A 25444-nucleotide genomic window follows, 5' to 3' on the forward strand; every position below is an offset into this window, starting at 1 on the left:
CTACCTAGCTAGGAGGGGTGCAGGGAGAATACAGGCTGAGCAGTGCCCCATGGGTAAGAAATCTAAAATAGCCTCTCAGGGGGCTGGTGATATGCTGCAGCGCCTGGGGTTACTTTGTGCGGCTGCCAATGGGTTTCCCAGGGATGATGAGGACTCTGATCAGTCATAGGAGGAACCCCATGATCCTGGAGCCAATCCGGATTCGGCGCCGACCCCTGACACTGCTGGGTCTAAGGATGCTCCTGATCTGGGTGAGTTTCTGGTCCCAGAAGGGGATGATCTGCGGAATGTTTTCTGTTCAAGAGGAAAGAGCTGCATCTGCTCGTTCCTCAGGTGTTGGAGGAATTAGGCGTGAAGGTCACCCAGGAGGAATCTGATAATGAGGATATTAATCCAGTCCTGGACAGACTGAGAGGACCCACTAATGCCTTTCCGTTGCCCAAGAAGATTGGAAAGTTGGTGAACTGGGAATGGGACTCTCCGGACGCTGGTTTGAAGGTGGGTAAAGAGATGGCCAAGCTCAATCCCTTAATTGAAGACTCCCTTGTACTGCTGAAACAGCACTTTCGGCCGTTACCAAGATGACAATTCCTGTGGTGGGGTGGTAGCCCTGAAGTATATACAGGACCGCAAGCTAGAGGTGGCGCTCAAGCGGATGTTTGAGGTCTCAGCATGGAGTCTGCAAGCAGCCGTCTGTGCCAGTTTGATGCAGAAGGCTCCAACGCCGGCTACGTCGGGAGACAGCAGTTCCTTGCAAGTGCTCGCCTGGAGGCCGTTATATCCTATGTGGTGGTTGCTCTGTATGATTTGGTGCATACTTCAACTCGCAGCATGGTCTTCTCAATGGCAGCCCATAGGCTTCTCTGGTTGGCCAATTTGTCGTCCAAGGTCCAGCTCTGTAACCTTACCTTTAAGGGGAAGCTGTTGGAAAAGATTTGGATCAGTTACTTCAGCCAGAGGAGTGGCCTCAGTGGTGGCAGCCAGACAGCTATAGCTGCGGAATTAGTCAGCTGACGCAACCTCCAAAGCTAATATTACAAAGATGCCCTTTAAAGGATCACTTCTAGTCGGAAATGATCTGGAAAAGCTGGCCAGTAAATGGGGCGAATCTCCAGTTCCACGGTTACCAGAAGATAAAAGGAAGCAGTTACAGCATCCCTCTCCTATGAGGGGTCATTACAGGGGTTCCCAGCATTTTCGCCCCTACAGAAATTTAACATTTCAGCGGTCTCAGCCTTTCATATCCAGCAGCCCAAGAGAGAGGCAGGTTAGGGTTCAGGCTCGCCCCGAACCTCCCAATGAAATTTTACCGACCCACTTTCAGGATGAGGAGATAGGGGTCATCTGTCTCTTTTACCAACGGTGGGTCGAGATCACTTCGGACAAATGAATACTGGAAGTCATACGAGAAGGATATGTGCTGGAATTCCACAGCACTCCTCTGGACGTATTCATGATGTCTCCTTGCCACTCCAGCTCAAGAAGCAGAGATTACACTTCTAAGGCTCCTCAGGATGAGGGCTGTGATCCCAGGCTGTGACCCCAGGAAAATATGGGGCGTTACTCCATTTATTTTGTTGTACCCAAGAAGGAAGGTTCCTTTCGTCCCATCCTGGACCTCAAGACTGTTAGCCATCACCTGCGAGTAATTCATTTTCGCATGGAGATCTTATGGTCTGTGATAATGGCCATACAATTGGGAGAGTTCCTAACCTCCCTGGACCTATCTGAGATCTATTTATATATTCCAATCCATCAAGAACACAGTTTCCTATGTTTTGCTATATTGGTTCGACGACATCACTTTGGGGCACTGCCCTTTGGCCTTGCCACCGCCCCCGGAACATTTTCCAAGATTATGGTGGTCGTGGCGGCAGCATTGAGGAAAGATGGGATCCTGGTGCACCCATACTTGGACAATTGACTAATCTAGGCCATGTCTGTGGAAGAGAGCCTCCTGGTGACCAACAGGGTGATCTCCTTGTTATGGGATCTCGGTTGGGTAGTAAACCTGACCAAGAGTAGCCTCAAGCTGGAGTCCCTGGAGTATCTGGGAGTCCAGTTCGACACCAGGCGGGGCAAGGTCTTTCTTTCAGCCACACAGATACAGATGTTGATGTACCAAGTGCGTTAGTTGGTGAACATGGTATGCCTGTCAGTGTTGAGCTATCTCCAAGTCCTCTGTTTGATAGCGGCAGCCCAGAAGTAGTGCCGTCGGAGAGGGCACACATGCGTCCACTTCAACGCTCTCTTCCATCACGTTGGAACCCACAGTCTCAAGACTGTGGTTCATCTCCACTTACCGATGGAAGTCTGTTCTCACCTCCAGTGGTGGTTGCAGGATGTTTATCTGAGCAGGGGCATGTCCCTATTCTCCCTGAACTGGCTGGTTCTCATAACAGATAAGAACATAAGAAATTGCCATGCTGGGTCAGACCAAGGGTCCATCAAGCCCAGCATCCTGTTTCCAACAGTGGCCAATCCAGGCCATAAGAACCTGGCAAGTACCCAAAAACTAAGTCTATTCCATGTTACTGTTGCTAGTAATAGCAGTGGGTATTTTCTAAGTCAACTTAATTAATAGCAGGTAATGGACTTCTCCTCGAAAAACTTATCCAGTCCTTTTTTAAACACATCTACACTAACTGCACTAACCACATCATCTGGCAACAAATTCCAGAGTTTAATTGTGCGTTTGAGTGAAAAACAACTTTCTCCGATTAGTTTTAAATGTGCCACATGCTAACTTCATGGAGTGCCCCCTAGTCTTTCTATTATCTGAAAGAGTAAATAACCGATTCACATCTACCCGTTCTAGACCTCTCAGGATTTTAAACACCTCTTTCATATCCCCCCTCAGCCATCTCTTCTCCAAGCTGAAAAGTCCTAACCTCTTCAGCCTTTCCTCATAGGGGAGCTGTTCCATTCCCCTTATCATTTTGGTCGCCCTTCTCTGTACCTTCTCCATCGCAATTATATCTTTTTTGAGATGCGGCGACCAGAATTGTACACAGTATTCAAGGTGCGGTCTCACCATGGAGTGATTCAGAGGCATTATGACATTTTCCGTTTTATTCACCATTCCCTTTCTCCAGGGCTGGGGAGCTCACTGTCAGGAGCTAACGGCCCAGGGACATTGGATGGAAGAAGAGGGCCTCTGGAACATCAATCGCTTGGAAGCCCGGGCAGCCAGATTGGCATGTTTACAGTTCAGCAACATATTCCAGTTGGACAACCCAATGACGATAGCCTACATCAACCGCCATGGAGGAACCAAGAGCCAGCAGATGTCAGAGGAGATGTACTTCCGCCCACTCCATAAGGAGGTCTATCTATAGATGATCTCAGCCTCACATTGCAGGAAAAGACAACGTCAGAGCAGACTTTCTAAACAGGGAGAGTCTGGATCTAGGAGAGTGGGGTTGTCGACCAAAGTGTTTCAACTGTTAGATCATTGGGGCCTCCTATCAATCAACCTGCTGGCCGCATCTCACAATGCAAAGGTTCCTTGGTTCTTCAGCCGCAGAAGAGATCTGTTGTCTCTTCTCCAAGCTGAAAAGTCCTAACCTGGGAACTGATGCTCTCATTCAGATCTGGCCAGAAGATGAGTTGCTATATGCATTCCCTTCGTGGCTCATACTGGGCAGGGTCACTCACAGAATCAAACTCCACAGGGGACTAATACTACTAGTAGCTCCAGATTGGCCCAGGCGTCCAAGGTATGCGGACATGCGGAGACTCCTGGTGGAGAACCCCAGTGCCTCCCATTGCACAGGGACCTGTTGCAGCAGGGACTGGCTCTTCACAAGGATCTGACTCAATTCTGTCTTACGGTCTGGCCCTTGAGAGGGCTCACTTGATGAAGCGGGAATATTCTGTGGCAGTAATTGCCCCTTACTCCACCCTGGGAAGTTCTCCACATCCCTAGCATATGTGTGGATCTGGTGCAAAGAGTGCGGTATCCGCTTCGGACTGTCAAAATCCCACTTATTCTGGAATTTTTGCAGGACGGCTTGAATAAAGGTTTGGCCCTTAACTCCTTGAAGGTGCAGGTAGCGGCTCTCTTCTGTTTCAGGAGTGAGGTGAATGGGGCCTCCCTGTCGATTCATCTTGTTGTGAACCATTTTCTGAAGGGAGTGAAGCAACTTCGACCTCCCTTACGGTTAACGGTTCCCTTGTGGAATCTTAATTTAGTAGTGGATTTTTTGGCAGGTCCTTCCTTTCGATCGCTGTGCAGTCTTTCCTTGTGTTTAGTGAGTTTGAAAACTGTGTTCCTGGTGGCTATATGCTCAGCACATCGCCTCTCTGAACTGCAGGCATTGTTGTGCCGGGAGCCGTTCCTCTGGAGGATTCCAGAGGTGTTACATCTACATATGGTTCCATCCTTCTTGCCCAAGATAGTATCGGAGTTTCATTTGAATCAGTCATTTTGTTGCCATCCTTAGATAAACTCAAGGATGCAGAGGAATTTGGATGTCGAAAGACTCCTAGTGTGGTATTTGGAAGTCTCAGAACCGGTCGGAAAGCCTGTTTGTCCTTCACAGCGGAAGGAAGCTGGGCAAACCATCTTTGTGGGCTACCATAGCTCGCTGGATTAAGGAAGAGGTCAAGGGAGGCTGGTAAGCCCTTGCCTTCTCAGATTAGAGCTCATTTCTCTAGGGCTCAGGCAGCCTCATGGGCCAAGCGGTGACCTGGTCCTCCTTGCACACCTTCTCCAGGTTTTATCACCTGGACGTACAGGCCTGAAAGGACGCAGACCTTGCGCGGGCGGTGTTAACTGGACTGCGGCAGCCTCCCGCCCCGATCGGAATAGGTTTTGTACATCCCATTGGTCCTGAGTCCATCTGACTACACACTAGGAAATGGAGAAATTACTTACCTGATAATTTGTTTTCTTTAGTATGGACAGATGGACTCAGCATCCCGCCCACGGCTGCCCTAGTACTGTGCCATGGGTTCGTCTGTAGAGTGGATCTCAAATCCATGGGATTACGGGTAAGTGTTCATCCAGTCCCTAGATTAGGATATTTATAGTCTTACTGGGGTTCAGTGTTTATGGTTGGTTGAGTACCATTACGGTTATCCATTTTTAGTCATATTTTTAATCAAGTCCTTTCAATAGTATGTCCACAATGGCTTTTGAAGAGAATACTGGAGGGCTGAGGTCATAGCAGGTGTATATGTACTGTGACATCTGCTTTACAGCCTTACTCAGTCTCCATTTGCTGGCAAGGGGGCATAACCCATTGGTCCTGAGTCCATCTGTCTACACTAAGGAAAACAAAATTATCAGGTAAGTAATTTCTCCATTATTGCTGGATAAGCAGGGTTGTTTTTTTTTTCCTTTTCCTCAGAGGAAAAAAAAGGAACAGTTTATTATAGTGTGTGTTTGAACAGGACATGGTCCTGAACAAAGTGCAGCTGCCAGAGAGGAGCCTGGGGCAGTTACAGAAAAAAAACTTGGCATGGAGACAGTGAACACATTGCTTATATAGATGACAGAAGAGAAGCCAGAGTGCTGGAAAGAAGTAAGAGGTCATGTATTTTTGTGAGGTAGCAGTTACCCTTTCTAGAGAGCAGGAGTAGCGTGAGAACCAGAGGCTGCCCAAAATAAGGGAGGAGGTACTGCAGACAGAAAAGCCAGCAAAAGTAGTGGAACCAGAGAACCCACTGCCAGGATTCCAGACCAGGCAGAGAAGTAATGGATATAGCTGGTGGCTGAAATACAGGACATTGTGGCAGAGGGGGACCAAGTGGAGAACGAGCTGAGGCAACTCGCCAGAGAGAATGGCATATTAAAGAAGGAAGTGCAAGCTTGCCAGAGATAGAACCAGATGGGCAAGAGCAGGCACTGCTGAATGAAAGTCAGGTGAATGAACCTGCGGTGACAGTGGCTTATGAGGAAGAGAGCTCATGGAGGAGTAGCACAGACTGGCCTAAGGAATGTGCTGCAGAGAGGCCAGACAGAGAAACTGCAGAATGACCAGAGGGAGGTGCTGCAGAGGGAGACTGCGCAGAAGAGTTAGATGCTATGAAAACGTTTGCAAAGTGATAAAGCCTGCAAGTTATAGAGTGAATGGAAGAGAAGCCACAACTGGAAAATCCAAGTGAAGTCAAGAGTCCTGCAGGAGGAGGATTGGAACTCAGTGGGTGGACACTGTGCAAAGGGTGATTGTAGTACTTGGGGTAACCCTAATGAGAGGGGGAGAGCATAGCCCCCTACCCAGAGACTAGCTGTACAAGGGGAAGAGAAGTTACTTCCCTGGATGGGATCCAGGGTGAGTAGAGGTGCTCTCCCCAACAGATTTGAACTGAGGAGGTTATGTAAAGGAGAGTGGCCCTAAACCCCTCCTTTCCCTGTGCAGGACCAGGCATCTAGCCTGGTCCACCTTAAAAGTCATAGAGAGAGGGAGAGCTCTGTGGATGAGTCCCCTAGAAGGAGGAATAAGAATGTGAGCCCAGCTGGGAATAGACAGGCCCCGTCTCCAGGAGAAGGCAGCTCCTGACACATCTCTGCCCTGCGGTAAAAGCTGTGAGTGCACTACTGGAAGTAAGCAATTTACATATTGTGAATGCTGGTGTGTTTAATAAATAATCTTTTAAGAAAGAAGGCTGGAGTCTGTGCGATACATGCGTCCAGCCTAAGAAGTTACTCTGCTATCCCTCAGAGGCATTTACTGATTTAAAATTCAATTTACTAGTTGATATGGTGGTTGGTTGACAAATTGAGCCAGTAGTAGATTAGATTGCTGGATAAATAAATTAGCTGAAGAACTGAATGACAGATTAGTAGATGAATTGTTTTGTTGAGTGGCTTAATTTCTGCAGGTGGGCTGATTAGATTAATACTCTTACTGTATGAAGAATTACTTGCAATAAGACTGATTTCTGAGTATATTATAGCTCAGAAGATATGGCACAGGGAGTAAACCAGAAGACACATTCTTGGCATCTTTGATGGAGACCAAGATATCTTCCTTTGTCACTGATTTGTTACTTTTTTTCTCTCGGCAGGTTCTGGCCAGCAATTGATGATCAATTGCGTGCTGCAGCCTGTGATCGGGGGGTCGTGGTGAGGCTCCTGGTTAGCTGTTGGCCACACTCAGAGATGTCAATGTTTGTCTTTCTGAAATCCCTCGACATCCTCAGCCAGGAGCCCTTAGGATGCCCCATTCAAGTGGTAAGACCTGGAATCCCATATTTGGCTTGTTCATGTTTGAAAACGAGAATGTATGTGTCAGCCAGCAAGCTGAGAGTGTCGGATGGCTCTGCGAGCCAAGAGAAATCTACTGAAATGTCACAGCTGAGGCAGCAGAAAGTGGTGGGTTTTGGGTTTTTTTTTCCAAATCCATTTTTTTAGGAATGAGCTTTATTGGTAGATATCCTGAGCACCACCATCGTTGACCACAACCTTGTTAAGTGTCCTTTCACCTTTGACCTGGGGTATTTAGTTGGGGATAGAGCCCTGGAGGTGGGGAGAATGGCATAAACACAGTGAGGTCAATATTAAGAAGAACAGCGAGCTGATGTGTTGTCCAGCTAAAGTTATCTGGTTAACTTGTCATTGATACTCAGTGGGACAACTCTCTCGCTGAATGTACTCCGCTGAAGTTATGTAGATAACTTTAGCCGTTCCTCATATTATACTCGGTTAAAGTTATCTGGATACGTTCACCTGGATAGCTTTAAGTAGCTATATTCGATATATATGTTAAAAAAATAAAAACTTCAGGGCCAGCAGCACTGATTCACCATCCCCATTACCCAAAATAATTAAGTCATATCGAGGTATAGTGCCCCCCCCCCCCCCAGAAAAGAAGAATTAACCGTCTAGCCAGGGGCCTCTTCCTAACTCCCATCCTCCCATAACTCCTCAAGACTGCTGTGAGTGCGGTACCACAAGCAGATTTATCTGGACGATTTAGCTCTACATTAGAATGCCCCTGATTTTTTTTGTTCTAATAAACTGTACCTCAGAAACGACTTCTCTAGGTAAAATGTATTCATTTAGAAGAGCAAGAAATTTAAACATCCAGGTTTGTCCTGGTAACTCAAAGCTTATAAGCACTAAGCGACTACTTTGTAGGGTGTCACCTTTTGTGATGAAATCTCTGCCTCATTGAGTTAAATGGGTGGCTACAGTAGTTTTAGTTGTATAACCTTTAGAATCAGTTTTTAAATGCAAAAATGCAGCCATTCTTGTGCATTATTACTGTGCCTTCCATAGGGACCGAAGTGATGCTGTAGCTTAGCTCAGGATAGAACAAGTGAAGCTTGTGGTGGCATTAGGAGTCTGGAGACTGAATATCACATCACAAAATTGTGGTTCTGTCTGTGAGGCCCTTCCCTCAGATATCACACGGAGAGGAGGATCTTAGAATAATGGTTGTGTTTTTTTAATTTGTGTTAGATGCTATTGTGTACAGTCTCACACCTTTAAACTTAATGAAAGATAACTAATTTGTTTAAAAAAAAAAACCATAATGGGCAAACTCCCATACTGCAACAATATCACATCAATTTTATCACATCAATTTTATAAAGAGCAAAACAAATATATTACTATAATAGCGACATAAAAACATCACGAGAACCATTCTCCTCCTTTCAATCAATAAGAACAAACAGAAAGCTAATCATTCATCTAACCCAATGGTTCCCAACCTTTTTTGTGTCATGGCACACCTGGCATTGAGCTCACTTCATCAGGCCACACCATTACCTTCCCTATCCCCCATTTCCTGTTCGTACCCCAGATCAGTCCAGACAGGTGGGTTTTGCATCCCCTCCAGCAGATGGAGACAGAGAATAAAAATTTTGAGGCACCGCTACGTAACCGAGAGGGCCACCTGCAGTCCCTCAGTATTTCTCGGTCTCCAGCAGATGACAGAGGTGCAAACCTGCAGTCTGAGATTACTTAAAAAAAAGAAATACTTAAAAAAAAAATAAATAAAAGATGAAAGGGAAGAGAAGGTCAGGGTTGTCCTAGGAACAGGCATGCTGGGCAGTGATCCAGGGATGAATAATGATGTGGCTGATCCAGAGGAGACTCCGGTGACCGAAGGGGGTGACCCGAAGGTCATTCGGTTATTTCGGAAGGAGGAGTTGAAGTCTTGGATGAGCTGGGTATCAAGGACACTCAGGAGGGTTCAGACACTGAGGATATGGTTCTTTTTTTTTTTTCTTGTTATAATTTAAGTTTTTATTCATTTTCAGCAAAACACACAAAGTCCCATTCAAGGACTCCAATAGATCCAGTTCTGGATGGCCTGTGAGTTCAGCCGAAGGTTGTTCCATTGCCGAAGAAGATCAGGAAGCTAATTGATCCAGTGTGGGATACTCCGGAAGCTGGCTTTAAGTTCAGCAAGGCAATGGCGAAACCGTATCCGCTGACGGAGGAGACATTGGAGTAGCTGAGGCTGCCCAAGGTGGATGTGGCGGTTTCGGCAGTCACAAAGAAGACCACTATTTCTGTGGCAGGGTCGGCCGCCCTAAAGGATGAGCAGGACTGCAGGCTGGAGATCCAGTTGAAGAGGATGTTCAAGGTGTAGGCCTTGAGCCTCCAGGTGACTACTTGTGGTAGCCTGATGCAGCGGGGATGTCTGCGCTGGGTGCAGAAGGCACGGAAGGAGGATGATTCACCAGAGCATTCTAAGCAGGCGGCTCGCTGGAAGCTGAGGGTGGCCTATGTGGTGGATGCATTATATGACTTGGTCCGGATTATGGCCAGAAATATAGTTTCTGCGGTGGTGGCGAGAAGGCTGCTGCGGTTGTGTAACTGGTCAGCAGATGTGTGGCTTAAATCGCAGCTGTTTAATCTTCCTTTTAGTTTAGTTTATTTAGTTTTATATACCGTCGTATCAGGTATTCCATCACAACGGTTTACAATATAAAAGAGTAAAATACAATTGTCAAAATAAATTTCAAACAAATTTGTAACTATAAAATAATTAACAATTAATACAAAACTTAAACTATAAAATTGTTACAGGATAAAAATTAGAAACAGTAGGTAAAATAAAAGATGTAAAAAAGGTAATACCAACTCTTAAAAGTAGGAGCAAGAGTTACAAGGACATTTTCTTTAATTGGATTCTGCATACGCACAGTGGCATAGCCATGTTTTAAGTTCTGACTTGAATTTTTTAGTATCAGATTGTAGTCTAATTTCGGCTGGCAGTGTATTCCAGAGTTTGGGGCCTGCTAATGATACTGCACACTATCTCACTTGGCTAAGGTGTGCTGAATTCACTGAGGGGAATTGTTAATAGACCCTTATTAGCTGACCTGAAGTTCCTTTGGGGATTGTGTAGACTGATGGCTGCGTTTAACCAATCAGTTTGTTTGCCGTAAATAATTTTGTGTAGATTGCAAGCTGTCTTATATTGTAAGCGATATTTGATTGGTAACCAGTGTAATGAGATTAAGATAGGTGTTATGTGATCACATTTTCTGCTCCCGGTCAGAATTCTGGCGGCTGCATTCTGTAGTACTTGTAAAGGGGAAGCTGCTGTTTGGCAAAGGCATGGAGCAGTTGTTGGAAACCCTGGGGGAATCTAAGGGGAATAGATTGCCAGAGGACAAGAAGGCTGTCAAGAAGACCTTTCCTCCGCGTGCCCAGTTTAGGGATTTGTGGTGTGTTTCGGTCTGGCAAGATGGCCTCGGGTGTATGGCAAAAGCAGGGCCTCGAGTCAGCAGCAATCCTTTCGGGGTTCCCGCTGGATTTCCAGGGATGGTGCTGGTCAGGGGTCTGGAGGAGGTAAGACTTTGCAATGAAGTCATGCGGGTCACTCTTCGGTCGAAGCAATAGAAGGGAGATTTTCCTACTTTTACAAGGAGTGGACCAGGATCATGTCGGACCAGTGGGTTCTTGAGGTGATAAGAGAATTTTCTTGTCCGTTATGGGACGCTCTCATGGTGTCCCATTGCGTATCCCGATCCAAGTGAAGGTGAAACGGGATACTCTGCTTCTCTTGCAAGATCTGGATGCTATTGTGCCGGTTCCTGCTCTGGAAAGGGGACCCATTTTGGATTTCCAGAAAGTCAACCTGGTGCTGCGGGTGATGCATTTCCAGAGAGAGATGTTGCGGATGGTCATTGAAGTGGTTCAGAAAGGAGAATTTCTAGTGGCCCTGGATCTGACAGAAGCCAATCTGCATATCCCTATTCAGCTGGAGCACCAGATGTTTTTGAGTTTTATGGTGCTGGGACAGCGTTTCCAGTTTCAGGCCCTTCCCTTTGGGTTGGTCATGGCACTACTAACATTCACATAGGTGATGGTGATGGCAGCGTTAAGGAGGGAAGGAATTCTTGTCCACTCTTATCTGGATGCCTGGCTCAGTCGAATAAAGTCAGAAGGGGAATGTTGTCAGGGGTTAACAGTCGCTCGGATGAGTGATAAATTTTTGGCCAAGAGTCATCTAGTGTCGACCCAGTCACTGGACTATCTGGGGACACAGTTCGGTACTCGGTTGGAGAGAATCGCAAAGATTCAAGCTTGGATAGGGTGTTTTTTGAGGCTGCCAGTTCCCACGGCCTGGGATTATTTAGAGGTGCTGGGTTCTATGACCATTATGATTATAAAGAACCCGAGGCATATAAACTTATGTAAAGCACGGGCATTATGAATGGGCCCCTCACCTAACTATTTAATTCAAATGTTTTCAGTACTATTCTAGCTGCTGATGTTCGCAATTCTCTTTGAATTAGTGTGCTATTGCTTTGTTTAATTTGCAGCACCACTTCTTTTGACTCAGTGTTGATGAATCTTAATTTTCAACCAGGTATTGACAGGAAAGTGTTTGCTGATTGGGCTCTGGGCAGAATTTCAGTTATTGCTCGTCTCTTAGATGACAAAGGGAATGAGTTTTCATTAGAAATTTTACAACAAAAGGTGGAAGAACGGACAGATTTCTTTACCTACTTACTGATCCGACACTGTGTTTAATTCACTGCAACCAGAGATACTTTTGGATAAAAGATGGGAGATATTTCAGGATTTGTTTGATTTAGAAGACCCTGATAGGCATTCTTTATCCTCTCTTCATAAATCATGGCGTGTTAACTCTCACTTTCTCTCTGGAAGTTTTATGGGCTAAATAGACTCAAGAATTACACATCCATTTTTCTTTTGCTTGTTTTGGCTAGTTAACTAAGATTACAAGAAATATGCGAATGTGAGAAACACAATATGAAATCCTTTCCAGGGCTTGTATTGCTCCGTGGCAGCTATACCTGGCTGGTTTACTGGATTCAGATCTCTGTATAAAATGCAAGGTGGCACCTGGTACACTTGGACACTTTCTGTGGTCTTGTGTTAATATCCAGAATTTTTGGAAATAAATGTATCAGTATGTTGAAAGTGTTCTTTCTGTACAGCGTCTCTTTCTGCTCAGATAGCAGTCTTTGGGTATATGAACCAGGGAGAACGTCGTATGGAGTTACAAAGTTTAGTGGGTTTCTAAGATTTTTCTAGTTGCCAAAGCTACCATGTTGCATCGCTGGAGACAGGAGACAGATCCGCCTTTCCTGTTTTGGAGGGATGCTGTACATCATCTTCTGCTTTTGGAGATGCTAATTGGGAAGAGCTGCTCTCCTAGAGGGGAAAAAAAGGAAATATTGGCCATGTGGAAGCCTTAAATTGACTCTACACCACCATGAGCTGGGAGTATGATTTTAAACACTTAATAACTTTGCAGTTGGACGCTTGTTTCAATTAATAATCCTTATTCATTGGTGGCGGGTGAGGGGCTTGTTTGCAGCTATTCTTCACTCTCTTTACTGTATATTCTGTGTGCCTGTCTGGGGAGCTCAGAATCAAAGCTTCCAGGTCTTGTTAGTAACTTATTCTTGTTTTTTAATAAACAGATTTAAACATAGACTTAGTTTTTGGGTACTTGCCAGGTTCTTATGGCCTGGATTGGCCACTGTTGGAAACAGGATGCTGGGCTTGATGGACCCTTGGTCTGACCCAGTATGGCATTTTCTTATGTTCTTATGTTCTCATAAAGATTGCATTGTGCTCCTGTGTTTCAGAAAGTGTTTATCGTTCCCGTGAATGAGGAACAGAGAGCGATTCCGTACTCCCGAGTGAATCATAACAAATACACGGTGACAGATCGCATCGCATACATCGGTAAGTGTCTCCAGAGGATCTGATCATGTTCGCTCTTAAGACTGCTCTGCTCTCAAAAAGCTCTGATGACACAGCACTGTACAGGCTTACACTGAAGACACGTGTGTCTTTTTTTCAGACTTCATCCAGGAGTCCACGCTTTATTCAAATCTTTTATATCTCCCTGCACCCAAGTAGCTGGCTGGTAGCCAAGAATGTCTCATTTATTGTAACAGCGTAGGGAGTGTCAGAAAAGTGTTTTTCAAAAACACTAATTCTACCATGGGAAGGAAGTAACATCAGAAGGAAGAAAGGGGAATGAAATCCAAGGTGGTGGATACCAGGCTATGCCAGGAGTTTGAGCTCCACTTTGTTATCCCCTTTGTTATCCCCTTTGTGGCTTCATCTGCTCTTTCATTTTGCTTTTAAGTGCAAATATTTTTTTTTATTTAAAAAAAAAAAAAAAACCAAAGTAAACAAAACAACATACAATGCACATTTGCCTCTGCCGCACATCATAATTAACATCTCTTCCCACCCAATTCTTTGTAATCCCCCTACTCCAACTTCTGTTGCCTTGTTTAATTTCAATTCTTTTTTTGATTGAATTAATATGAACAAATAGAACACGACACACATGGTTTCTGCTGTGCATCGCGTCTCTCTCCCATATATAAATAATGTGGTGGAACATAAAGGCAGGGTGAGGTCTTAAGCCCTACAGATCTGTTCTGCCTGTTTCAGGCTTCTCAGCTTGGCATTGTCCTCCCCGAGGGCGGAGTGGGGAGTCTTAGTGTGGCATCACTCTGCCGGTCATTATCACACTTAACCCAGGAGATTGAACAGCCTCCAAGTGCTATCTGGAATAAATGGTGACATTTATTTTTACTTGATGATTTCCTTTCCTTTCCTTGAGTCCAGTTAGACCAATCCAGATGAATGGGTTATGCTCACTGCGGCAGCGTTTTCATGCATTTTCCTGTGCGTTAGGCTGCCCTCTTCAGGACAGTCAGTTTGTGCGAGTATGTCCGGCTGAGCGTCCAGGTTTTGGATATTTAGTTGGACGCCTGCTTGGGCGTCCAGTTGGTAACGGCATCTAATTTGGGCGCGCACTTCCTATATGCATAATCTGGATGGACATTGAGGGCACTCAGTTTTTGGGTACTCGTCAAGGTACGAGTTTAGCTGGAAGTGTGCCTTTGTCGCTTATTAAGCGTACTGACAGACTGGCACCTATAGCTAAGAAACCTAAGCGCCTTACCCTCTGTTCTGCTTGTCATATTAAGGCATCTCCGCCTGGCCTTCCCTCTAACTTGTGTCAGCGCTGCTTGGAGGCTCAGGGAGAATTGCCATTGTCTGCTGATTGGCGTTACAAGGGGATCATCTAAGAAAAGGGGTTTCCCTATAATCACCAGACTGGATAGTACTTATGACAGATGCAAGCCTCCCCTGGTTGGGGAGCTCACTATTAGGAACTGACAGCGCAAGGGCGCTGGAATGCAGAAGAGTCTCTCTGGAACATCAGTCGGCTGGAAGCCCAGGTGGTCCGGTTGGCATGCTTTCAGTTCGGCGACAGGCTGCAGGGTCGAGCAGTCTTGATAATGTTGGACAATGCAACAGTAGTAGCCTACATCAATCAGCATGGAAGAACCAAGAGCCAGCAAGTGTCAAAGGAGATAGACCAATTTATGGAATGGGTGGACGTGCATCTTCAGGAGATCTCAGCGTCGCACATTGCAGGAAAAGACTATGTGAGAGCAGACTTTCTTAGCAGACAGAGTCCAGACCCAGGAGAATGGGTATTGTCAGATGAGGCATTTCAGCTAATTGTGGATCGCTGGGGCCTTCTGTTCCTGGACCTGCTGGTGACTTCTTGCAATGCGAAGGTTCCTTGATTCTTCAGTCACAGGAGAGATCCAAAGTCATTGGGTATCACTGCTCTTGTGCAGGAATGGCCGGAGGACAAGTTGCTGATGCCTTTACCCCGTGGCCCCTGTTGGGCAGAATGGTTTGGAGGGTCGAGAGTCACAGAGGGATAGTGCTTCTGGTGGCACCAGACTGGCCCAGGAGACCATGGTATGCGGATCTGCGAAGGCTCCAGGTAGACTCCCCCCTCTGGTTTCTGATGCACAGGGATCTGGTGGGGCCTGTTCTTCATGAAGATCTGACTATTTTGGTCCTTATGGTATGGCCCTTGAGAGGGATCGCTTGCTGAAGCATGGATTTCTACTGCAGTGATTGCCACCTTGCTACGAATGAGAAAGTTCTCCACATCTGGATAAGCTGACAAGGGTCCACCATTCACCTGAACCCTGTTTCAGGGTTCAGGTGAATGGTGGACCCTTGTCAGCTTATCCAGATGTGGCCCGTTTCATGAAAGGAGTGAAACATCTTCATCCTCCATTTCCCTGCCATTTCTAGATAAGGAAAGAAATGCAAAGGAATATTGCATGTTGTGACCCTTGGATGTCAAGAGACATATTGTGAGGTATCTGTGAGGTATTGTGAGGTATCTGTGAGGTATTGTGAGGTATCTGGAGGTTTCTAAGCCTTTCCGGAAGACTGATCACGTTTGTCCTCTACGGTGGAGGTAAACAGGGCGAGCCAGCTTTGCGGGCCACAATAGCTCACTGGATTAAGGAGGTAGTAACAGCCACGTATGTGGAAGCTGGACAGCGTTACTGAATCAGTTTAGGGCTTATTCCACTAGGGCTCAGGCAGTATCATGAGCAGAAGTTAGATTGTTGAAACATATCCACCACCCTTCCAGTGGCTGCAACACTCTCCTATGCTTTTTTTTTCTCTTATGAGCCAGTCGTTCAGGTAAGGATGCACCAGGATTCCCTCTCTTCATAGTGATTCTGCCGCCTCCACCATAACCTTTGAAAAAGTCCTTGATGCTGTAGCCAACTCGAAGGGCAAAGCCTGGAATTGAAAATGGCCTCCTAGTACCACAAAGCAAAATAATCTGACACTTCTTTATCAGAATGTGGAGACAAGCCTCCATGAGATATAGGGAGGTCAGAAATTCCCCCCCCACCTCACTGCCACTATGACAGACCTGAACGTTTCCATCCTAAATGGGACACACTGAGGAAATTATAGACCTGCTTCAAATCCAAAATGGGGTGATAGGGAACCATCTTTCTTGGGCACTACAATATAAATCAAATAGCAGCACTGACCCCATTAAATCCTCTGAACTGGAATTACTGCCCTTAAATAGAGAAGACTACCTAAGGTCAATCTCGCCGCTTCCTTCTTTCTGGTAGACAGCAAGGGGAGGCCACAAAAGTATCTGAAATCAGTTGGGAAGTTTCCAAAGCATGGCCTTCTTGGATTATCTCCAAAACCCATGGATCTGAAATGATTTGGCCCAATTCTGATAGGACTGAGAAAAAGGCAGCCACCGGTCTCTTGTATCAAAGATTGGGTCCTTGAGAACTCCTTGGTAATTATGGAAGGAGCCTGCAGTCCCTGAGGAGCTATCTTTACCTCCTCTTTTGGCTACACAAAAGGAATGAAATCTACCAAAAAGCTGAAATCTCTGACCACCTGAAGATCCACTTTGCTTGAATTTCTGAGACTCATGAAACACATTATGGACTTGAGCCTCTCCAGACCTTGGTCATCTTTCGTGATCTCCCCCAAACAGATTCCCTTTAAATATTTCAATGTGGCCAAAAGTCCGGTAAAATGCTGGCCAACCTGGTCAAATCCGCTAGGCTGTCTCGACATGTTCCCGCACTCCGGAATGCGCAGCACAAACTGGTGAACGACACCGAAAGTATCAGACGGACGTTCCTTGATTATTATTCTAAACTATATAAATCTGAGGGCTGGGATATATCTAAATGGGAAGCTTTTGGGGAACTGATCCATCTCCCATCTTTAACATTGGAGTTTAGCCGTTATCTTAATGATCCTATTTCAGAGGAGGAAGTCTCTCGAGTAATACAGACCATGCGTAAATTAAAAGCCCCAGGCCCTGATGGTTATAGCGCAGAATTTTACAAATGTCTCGTAGAGCCATTGTCGAGATTGCTGCCTAAAGTATATACTTCTCTAATAGCCCAGGGCACATTTCCACTAAGAGGAAATCAAGCATATGTAACCTTGATCCCGAAACCGGGCAAAGACCCATTACCTCCAGAATCCTATCGTCCCATTTCATTGTTGAATGTCGACCACAAGATATTGGCTAAAGTTCTGGCGGACCGCTTGGGGAATGTTTTGTCTTATCTCATATAGCCGGGTTGTCAAGCAGCGGTATTCCTTGCAAAACATCCGACAGGTGGTGACGGCAATGGCACTTTGCACAAGAGTAGCAGACCCCTATCTGGTGATAAGCCTTGATGCCGAAAAGGCATTTGACAGGGTGGAATGGAGTTTCATGTATCATGTTCTTCGACTAATGGGATTCAGCGGGCTCTTCTACCAAGCTGTTGAGCTTCTCTATAATATCCCTGAGGCGTGCATTCAGGTTAACGGGGGACTGACTGAGCCCTTTGTGGTGGCAAGGGCTACCAGGCAGGGGTGCCCGCTTTCGCTTTTGCTTTTTTTACTTACCCTGGAACCCTTTTTATTGGGCATACAATTTCGAGATGGGAAGCAAAGGGAGCTGTTTAAATACGCGGCTTTTGCTGACGATGTAATGTTATTTCTTACCTGTCCCCACCGCTCATTGCAGAACTTACTGGCTTGTACTGTCAATATTCAGTGCTTTCTGGCATGCGTATCAATTGGGATAAATCCGAGGCGCTGGCTTTTCCAGATTCACTTAGAGAACGTTGGGGGGCGCCATTCCCCCTGCAATGGGCTCGGGGTTCCCTTAAATATTTGGGAATCCACCTTACCACCAACTTACATAATATCTATCCTCTCAACATCCTGCCTCTCTTAAAATCTACGCAGGAGAAGCTTTCCGCATGGCGTAATCTGCCTCCCTCAGTGGGTGGTAGAATAGCACTATTTAAGATGGTGATTTTGCCTAAGTGGTTGTATGTTTTACAGAATTACCCTTTGGTGCTGCTCTCCAGGGATCTTAACAGGGTAGATCAGTTACTACGTCACTTTATTTGGAAAGGGGGAAAAGCACGAATACCATTATGCTGGCTGAAGCAGCCTTGGGCAGCCGGGGGCATGGGACTCCCCAACCTTAATCGTTATGGGTGGGCTGCGAACCTGCGTTTAATAAGAGGATGGTTGTTGGGGAAGTCTCCCTTTGTTAATACATTGGCGGAGGCAACTTTCACTGGCCCCTTGGCCCTGAGTTATGTCCTCATGGGGGGGGGCGGGGGGCAGATAAGATACCTTCTTTGTTGGCCAGTCATCCACTGGTGAGGCCCTGCGAAAGACATGGGCACATCTTACGAAATTTTTAGGGATACCTAAACAATGTACTTATTTAACCTCTTTAAGAGCTAATCCAGATTTTTCTCCCGGGTCCAATACTACTTATTTTGTTACTTGGCAGACCAAGGGGGTAGTTTATCTGGGTCATGTGCTGGACGCGGAGGAGACTTATATGCCCTTTGCGAGTCTGCAAGAAATATATGGGATACCCGATCACCATTATTTTGGATACATGCAATTGGGTCGTCATGTTAGATCATTAGGGCGGCCAGAACAACATTTGGCGATCTTCAAGGCACCTGACGGGTTCTTTCATTTCGATGCACCTAAGGAACTGTCCCTCTCCATGTACTATCGGGGGCTAGCCCGGAATATCTCAATGGACTCGTATACCCTTTCTGTAGACCGCTGGAATAAAGATGGTAGTTTTCAGGTGACGCCGTGCATTTTTGCGGAGGGGTCTTACCTATCACCAGTAAAATGTACTTTCGTGAGATGCACTTAAAATTTTTGCGTAGAGCTTATATTTCCCCCTCACATTGCATTCAAAGCCGGCCTCACAGATTCAGATCATTGTGTGCATTGTGGGAAGGGAAAGGGGACTTTGGCACATGTCTTTTGGACTTGTCCGAACTCTCAAAGGTATTGGCACCGAATCACTGCCTATTTAGAAATGTTGGTGGGGATGCGTTTACTTCCCTCGCCGTACATGTGGTTGTTTCATTGTGTCACACAATATCTGGTACCCAGCTTCGGACCTGGAACACTGATCAAAAAAGCTGGACTAGTTGGCAAAAAAGTTATTTTACTCAATTGGAGGGAGCGGACGGGACCTTCATTCTGGACTTGGAGAATACATTTTCATCGCTTGATGCAGTTTGAAAATCTGGCCTCTCAAACTTCCACGAAACTTCGCTGCACTTTTCTTCAAACGTGGGACGCTTATCTACAAAATTTACCCCACAGAGCTCGGAGTTTGGTACTCAATAGTTGACTTTGTTCCACATGGGTACAACCTGGACATCTTTGTCTTATAGCTATAGATCTCTGGCGTTGAAAGGGAGGGTGGAGGGAGGGATATATATATATATATATCCCTCCCTCTCTCTCTCATTCTCACGCACACACTCCCACTGTCACTTTCATTCTCACACACACAAAAAAGGAAGTTCTCATTCACACACAAACCAGGCAGGCTCTCATTTTCTCGCTAAAACCCAGGCAAGCTCCCATTCTTTCTTGTACCCAACTCATTCAGGCTCACATACAACCCACCTCTGTCCCTCTTTTCACTGGCAGCCCCACTGCATCCTGTCTTACTCTTCCAATGCTGCTGCTCATGCCTCATTGTTTAAAATTCAAGAGCCCATTCTGCTGTTCTTCCTCAGGTTCGGGCTCTGCAGTATTCATAACTCACAGGGCTGGCACTTCCATTCTGATCTCGTGTATTTCGAGTTCTCCTCATCTTCTCCAGTGTTCTGGTAACTCTGCTTGGTTTATTAACATTAAATTGTTCATTTAAACCTTTTATTTTTATTTTTTTTTTGTTCTAGGAACCTCTAACTGGTCAGAGGACTATTTTGTAAACACGGCTGGGGTTGGATTAATTATAAACCAGACTGCAACAGACACTGGGGACAGTAGCTCCGTGCGGGGGCAGCTGGAGGCTGTGTTCGTGCGGGACTGGGATTCAAGTTACACGCATCCCCTGCACAGCAAGATGAATTGTAACACTGAAGCTGGAAGCCCATGACCATCACTACCAAGCTGTGTATGCGGTTTAGGAGCAGCTACATCGTAGTAGAGTTTGGGTAAAAAGAAGCATTAAAGGAAAGATCTCAGAGTGCAATGTGTACAAATAAAATTCTCCCCGATATTTTAGTAAAATAAATTCACCCAAGTAGCTTGATAAAGGTAATATTTTCTATAAGCCTAAGTAAGGAAATACTTTGCAATGCTAAACGATTAAGAACCTGGGTACTTGCCAGGTACATATGGCCTGGATTGGCCACTGTTAGAAACAGGATGCTGGGCTTGATGGACCCTTGGTCTGACCCAGTATGGCATGTTCTTATGTTCTTAAGAATTGCCGTTCCAGGGCAGACTAAGGCTCCATCCAGCCCAGGATCCTGATTCCAACAATGGCCAAGCAAGGTCGCAAGTATATGGCAAGATCCCAAATAGTAGATTCCATGTTGCTACTCCAGAAAGAAGCAGTAATTTTCCTCATGTTTACCTGGTTGTTAACGGTTTTTGGACTTTTCTTCCAGCAACTTATCCAAACCTTTTTTTAAACCCAGCTACAGTAACTGCCTGTACTACCTCCTCCTGCAATGAATTCCAGAGCTTAATTGTGCATTCAGTGATTGTTCTTATTTTATTTGTCAGTGATAAAAATGAGTAGTTCTATTCATCATTAAACCAGATTCTTTCTAATTCTATAACAAGGGAATCAAATTGTTTGTGCCCTAGGACACAGCCACAGCATTTACAGAACAGGAGTTGAGCAGACTTTAGGAGATGATCAAAACAAAGCAATAAAATAGAAATGCCTAGCAACAAAAAACAAAGATATATTTTGGGCCTGATTTTCAAAGCTATTTATATGCATGATACTCAGTCCTGTTTTAAGCATGTAAAGGCTACATGGAAGGGCTACCAAAATGATAAGGGGAATGGAACAATGATAAGGGCCACTGTTGGAAACAGGATGCTGGGCTTAATGGACCCTTGGTCTGACCCAGTATGGCATTTTCTTATAAAATAATCCACATTAAAAGTAGGCACATATTTTTATACAAACTGAGAAGAGGCATTCCTATGGCTGTTATTGGAATGTACATGCATACTGATTTTAAAAACAAGTATACAAGTGTAAATTTGTGTGTTATGTCTGTGTACCAGGCCAATTACTTGCAAACTTTCAAAGTGAACTTATGCACATAAATTTGCTTTGAAAATTTGGGGTAAGTCTGCACTTAAAAGGTACAAATAGAATGCACACAGTTACAATTTTATCCTCTTCAGATGCCAAAAACCTATAAAATACAAATAGACCTTCCTGTTAATGTTGTACATAGGATAACTTTCAAACAAATGTGTGTGACAGCATATACTCTAAGATATGGCCATGAGCAGATCTACATAAGAATTTTATGAATTGTGCATATGATATATATACACATTTTATAAAGTATGTATATCTCTACCTGGCAACATAAGTGTGTATGTATGCTTATGTATAAATTCATGCAGTGCATTGAAATCATGTGTATCAATGCATTGAATATGTGCACTTTTCCTAACTTTAAAAATATGTGCACATGTTTTATGTGCAAAAGTAGGACTTGCATGCCAACATTAAAACATGTGCACATAAATGAAATTATCCTATTTACCAATTAGTCCACCAGTTTGCCCAGTCCTCCAGCTTATCAAGACCTTCCTGATTCTTTACCCTGAACTCCCCTGCAGTTCACCCAGACTTCCCATCCAGTCAGTACTACACAATAAACATGTTTAATATCATGCCAGATAATTCGCAGGTGTAAAAATACATGAAAAAGTTGGCAGATGTACGCATGTGTCTTTTAAAATAGTAATGTATGTGTTGGCTCACCCCAGAATGCCCCTTTTTGTACATGCGTTTGTGTGTGCAAAAGTGAAATTACTCGCATATTTTCAATTTTTATAAAATATGGAATGTGAGTAGAGGCTTATGCGTGTAATGTTTTGAAAACTCACCCCAAAGTGTGTCATTTTCAAAGTGTATTTTTGTATTATGAATCTTTTGAATAAAGAGTTTATGTTTTGCCTACTATGTGTCATTGAATATTTTGTACAAAAGGATACTGGATCTTTCACTTTGCAAAGACATTGAAGGAAGAGAGAGATACAGAGAGTGATTTGCATTTGCATCTCAGACACCAGGAGAGAACAGACCAAGGGTTGTTTCTTTAACACATTTCAGCACTGTTTGGTATGTCAGTTTGGGGAGCATATCAGAGCAGAGCCCTCTATACAGAGTAGACCTCTGACTTCTACTGCTCCAGCATGTGATCCTCAATGCAGGTTTTGTTCTGGTCTGAGTGGGGAAGGAGCATACAGTTGCTCTAAGCAACAGTAGCCATACGTTTTTCTCAAAGCTTTATATTTTTATAGCTTTCTCAGCAGTGATCATATTGCAAGAGCAGAGGACAAGACTGCAAGTGATACAGGGTATTTGCTAGTGTTAGTGGCACAATTGAATCCTATGCTGGTGGCCAAGGGTACGGCTGATGTTGGGGAGAGGTTCTGGCGGATTTCTCAATGAGTAGTTGGATCCGCAATGCAGTGGGAGGCATACCTTGTACTCTTGACTCTGCTGCTCAGGGTCCCAGTATTCAGGACCTGATAATCTTCCAAAAAAAAATTCTACAGTAGCCCTAGAAGCCATAAAGTACAGATGGACAAATCCTGCTGCAAGGGCCCCTGAGGTTCATGGAACTTAGAGACTGAAGTACTACTTTCATGTCTGCTACAGGTCAGCATAAGATTTCTGGGCTCTGGATATTCTCCAGAACATCCTACCAGATATAACTTCATCCACATCCTTCTCTGTATCTTCATGGGTTAAAGAGTCCTATAAGATCTGCTTAAGGATTCTAGCTCTGGTCAAAAGTATTGCACGTCATAAAGATGTTAACAGTTCTCTGTACATCTGAAGAGAGGTTTTGGAAGGCATGGTCCAACTTTCTTGATTGCCACAGAATCAGAATGACAGCAGCCAGTCCTGGAACTAAACTCTTGTCTCTGGGTTGCCTCTTCAGGATGTTCTCTACTCCCAGTTATCTCCCCAGGAGCCTTCCTAGTTATGGCCACATCACCCTGAAGGTGCCCAGTCTTCAGAAGCTAAGCAAGATGTAAGGCCTGGTTAATACTTGAATGGATGGCAAAGGTATACCATCCCTGGATCGGCAGGGTCCATTCTTTCACACAATGCCAGGTTTCATGAATACTGCCTGTGCTTTTCATTGGGAGATTTGTAATAAGAGTATTATTTCCCTTTTCAGTTACAAACAATTCCCAAAATATTCACAAATTTGGTGTACCTCAAGGCTCATCCCTCTCCTCCACCCTTTTCAACATCTATATCCTCCCCCTATGTACACTCCTAATCGGATTAAATCTAACATTCTTCCTGTATGCTGACGATGTTCAGGTTCTACTCCCCATAAAAGAAACTATCACAAACACACTAAAAACATGGGACAAATACCTTCCGAAGATAACACAACTACTATCTCAACTCTCCCTCAACCTCAACCACAACAAAACCGAAATACTTCACATTAATAACAAGACCATCTCAACTCTCAAAGACAACCCCAGCACCTGCCACCGACGACAGAATAACTTCAGCAAGAGATCTGTGTACTCAGACAACGAACTCAACATGAAGAAACATATCAACTTAATAAAAGATGGATTCTTCAAACTGCAGACACTCAAAAAAATCAAACCACTCCTCCACGCCCCAGACTACAGAACAGTTCTCCAAGCACTACTATTCTCCAAACTCGACTATTGTAACGCACTTCTTCTGGGCCTCCCATCCAATTCTCTCAGGCCACTACAACTCCTCCAAAGTGCAGCGGCAAGATCACTCTCAAACACCAAAAGATCTGAACATATCACATCAATCCTCAAAAACCTGCACTGGCTGCCCATTTCTTGATGAACTCCAATACGGTAGACCAAAAGGATACAAGGCAGAAGCAGGCAAAAAGCCGATGAAACATGGTACCAGGCTCTTGCGTTCATTTAATACAGAGCGGTGAAGGCAAACGGCCCATTTCGAATCGATGCACATCATCACAGATGGTATTGTGAAGGATTCTGAACTGCAATTCTCGCAGTACCAAATCTGGGATGTGACCGCGCAAAGCCTTAAAACAGGCTTGTATATAGGGCTTAGTAACTGGCTCCGTCCATGCCACTGACCAGTAAGCAGCGAGCGTGTCTAAGGGCTCAGTTGTAGCATATTGCCTGCTCAATGTGCTCCAGCCCTTACTAGAGTTACGAGAGTATGCGGTGTCAAATTTGTTTTTAGCAAAGGAAGATTCTCGCTGAAATCGCTCTCGTGTCTAATGGAAGGAGTGGAGATAATGTCTCATCTGCAGATATGCAAAGAAGTGTTTCGACGGTATGTGGTTTGCGTGAGCCATGGAGGTAAACTCCCGTACCACTGGGCTTTCTTCTTCATAGAGATGGAAAATAAATGGCAGTCCATTATGAGCCTAAGCTTGAAACATGGCACTACAACTGAGTCCACAAAAAGTATTTATTTCCCACTAATGGCAGCAATAAAGAGTGGGAGCCCTCCATGTTGCATTGTCAGCGCAGCCACTTCCAAGCTCGCCAACAGGGTCTAAGAAACACTCTAGGAATGTCCAGGGTCTGAGTCATCTTTGGGTTGGCTTGCAGAAGCTATAAATGAGACCATGGGGCAGACATATTAGTAATCAAACCCCGCTGCCAATAAGGAGTCTAGAAGCCATTCTCCCATGAAATACATCTGGCAGGCAACATTATATCTCCGAATGTCTGGGAGTCCAAATCCCCTCTCCCCTTCCCCCCCCCCCCCTTCCTTAGAGCACATCAGGACCTGGTATTTAAGTAGTGCTCTCTTACCAGCCCATACAAAGGTTTGGAAAATGGACTGTAGCCGCCATAAATCAGCAGTAGATGGCCAAATAGGGAGCATAAGTAGCTTGTATAAAAGCTTAGGAACAATCACCATTTTTAATAGGGCACAGCGCCCAAAGAATGTCAGGGGTAGAGGGCATCAGGCCAGCAGCTGGGCTCCGATGTTCGTGATTGTTTCCCATACATTCATATCATAAAGGGCAGTGAGATCTCTAGGAATCCATACCCCCAAATATTTTAGTTTCCCAGAAGCCCACAAAATGGGGAAAACTCCGGGCCAAGTTGCCT

The 25444-nt window shown here is 45.0% G+C and overlaps 1 protein-coding gene across 3 annotated transcripts in view; it reads left to right on the top strand.

The window, feature by feature from the left end:
• The window catches only part of LOC115098342 (phospholipase D3-like), a 68731-nt gene extending 46451 nt beyond the window's left edge, over positions 1–22280 (top strand). For all 3 annotated transcript variants that reach the window (XM_029614887.1, XM_029614886.1, XM_029614885.1), the window contains exons 11-13: positions 7015–7180; positions 13036–13135; positions 20023–22280. In XM_029614887.1, coding sequence (XP_029470747.1) covers positions 7015–7180; positions 13036–13135; positions 20023–20222 — 466 coding nt within the window. In that variant the 3' untranslated portion in view covers positions 20223–22280. The remainder of the gene's footprint in view (positions 1–7014; positions 7181–13035; positions 13136–20022) is intronic.
• The last annotated feature ends 3164 nt before the right edge of the window (positions 22281–25444 follow it).

The sequence above is a fragment of the Rhinatrema bivittatum genome, chromosome 8 (genome assembly GCF_901001135.1).
Source record: "Rhinatrema bivittatum chromosome 8, aRhiBiv1.1, whole genome shotgun sequence".
In the NCBI taxonomy this organism is placed as follows: Eukaryota; Metazoa; Chordata; class Amphibia; order Gymnophiona; family Rhinatrematidae; genus Rhinatrema; species Rhinatrema bivittatum.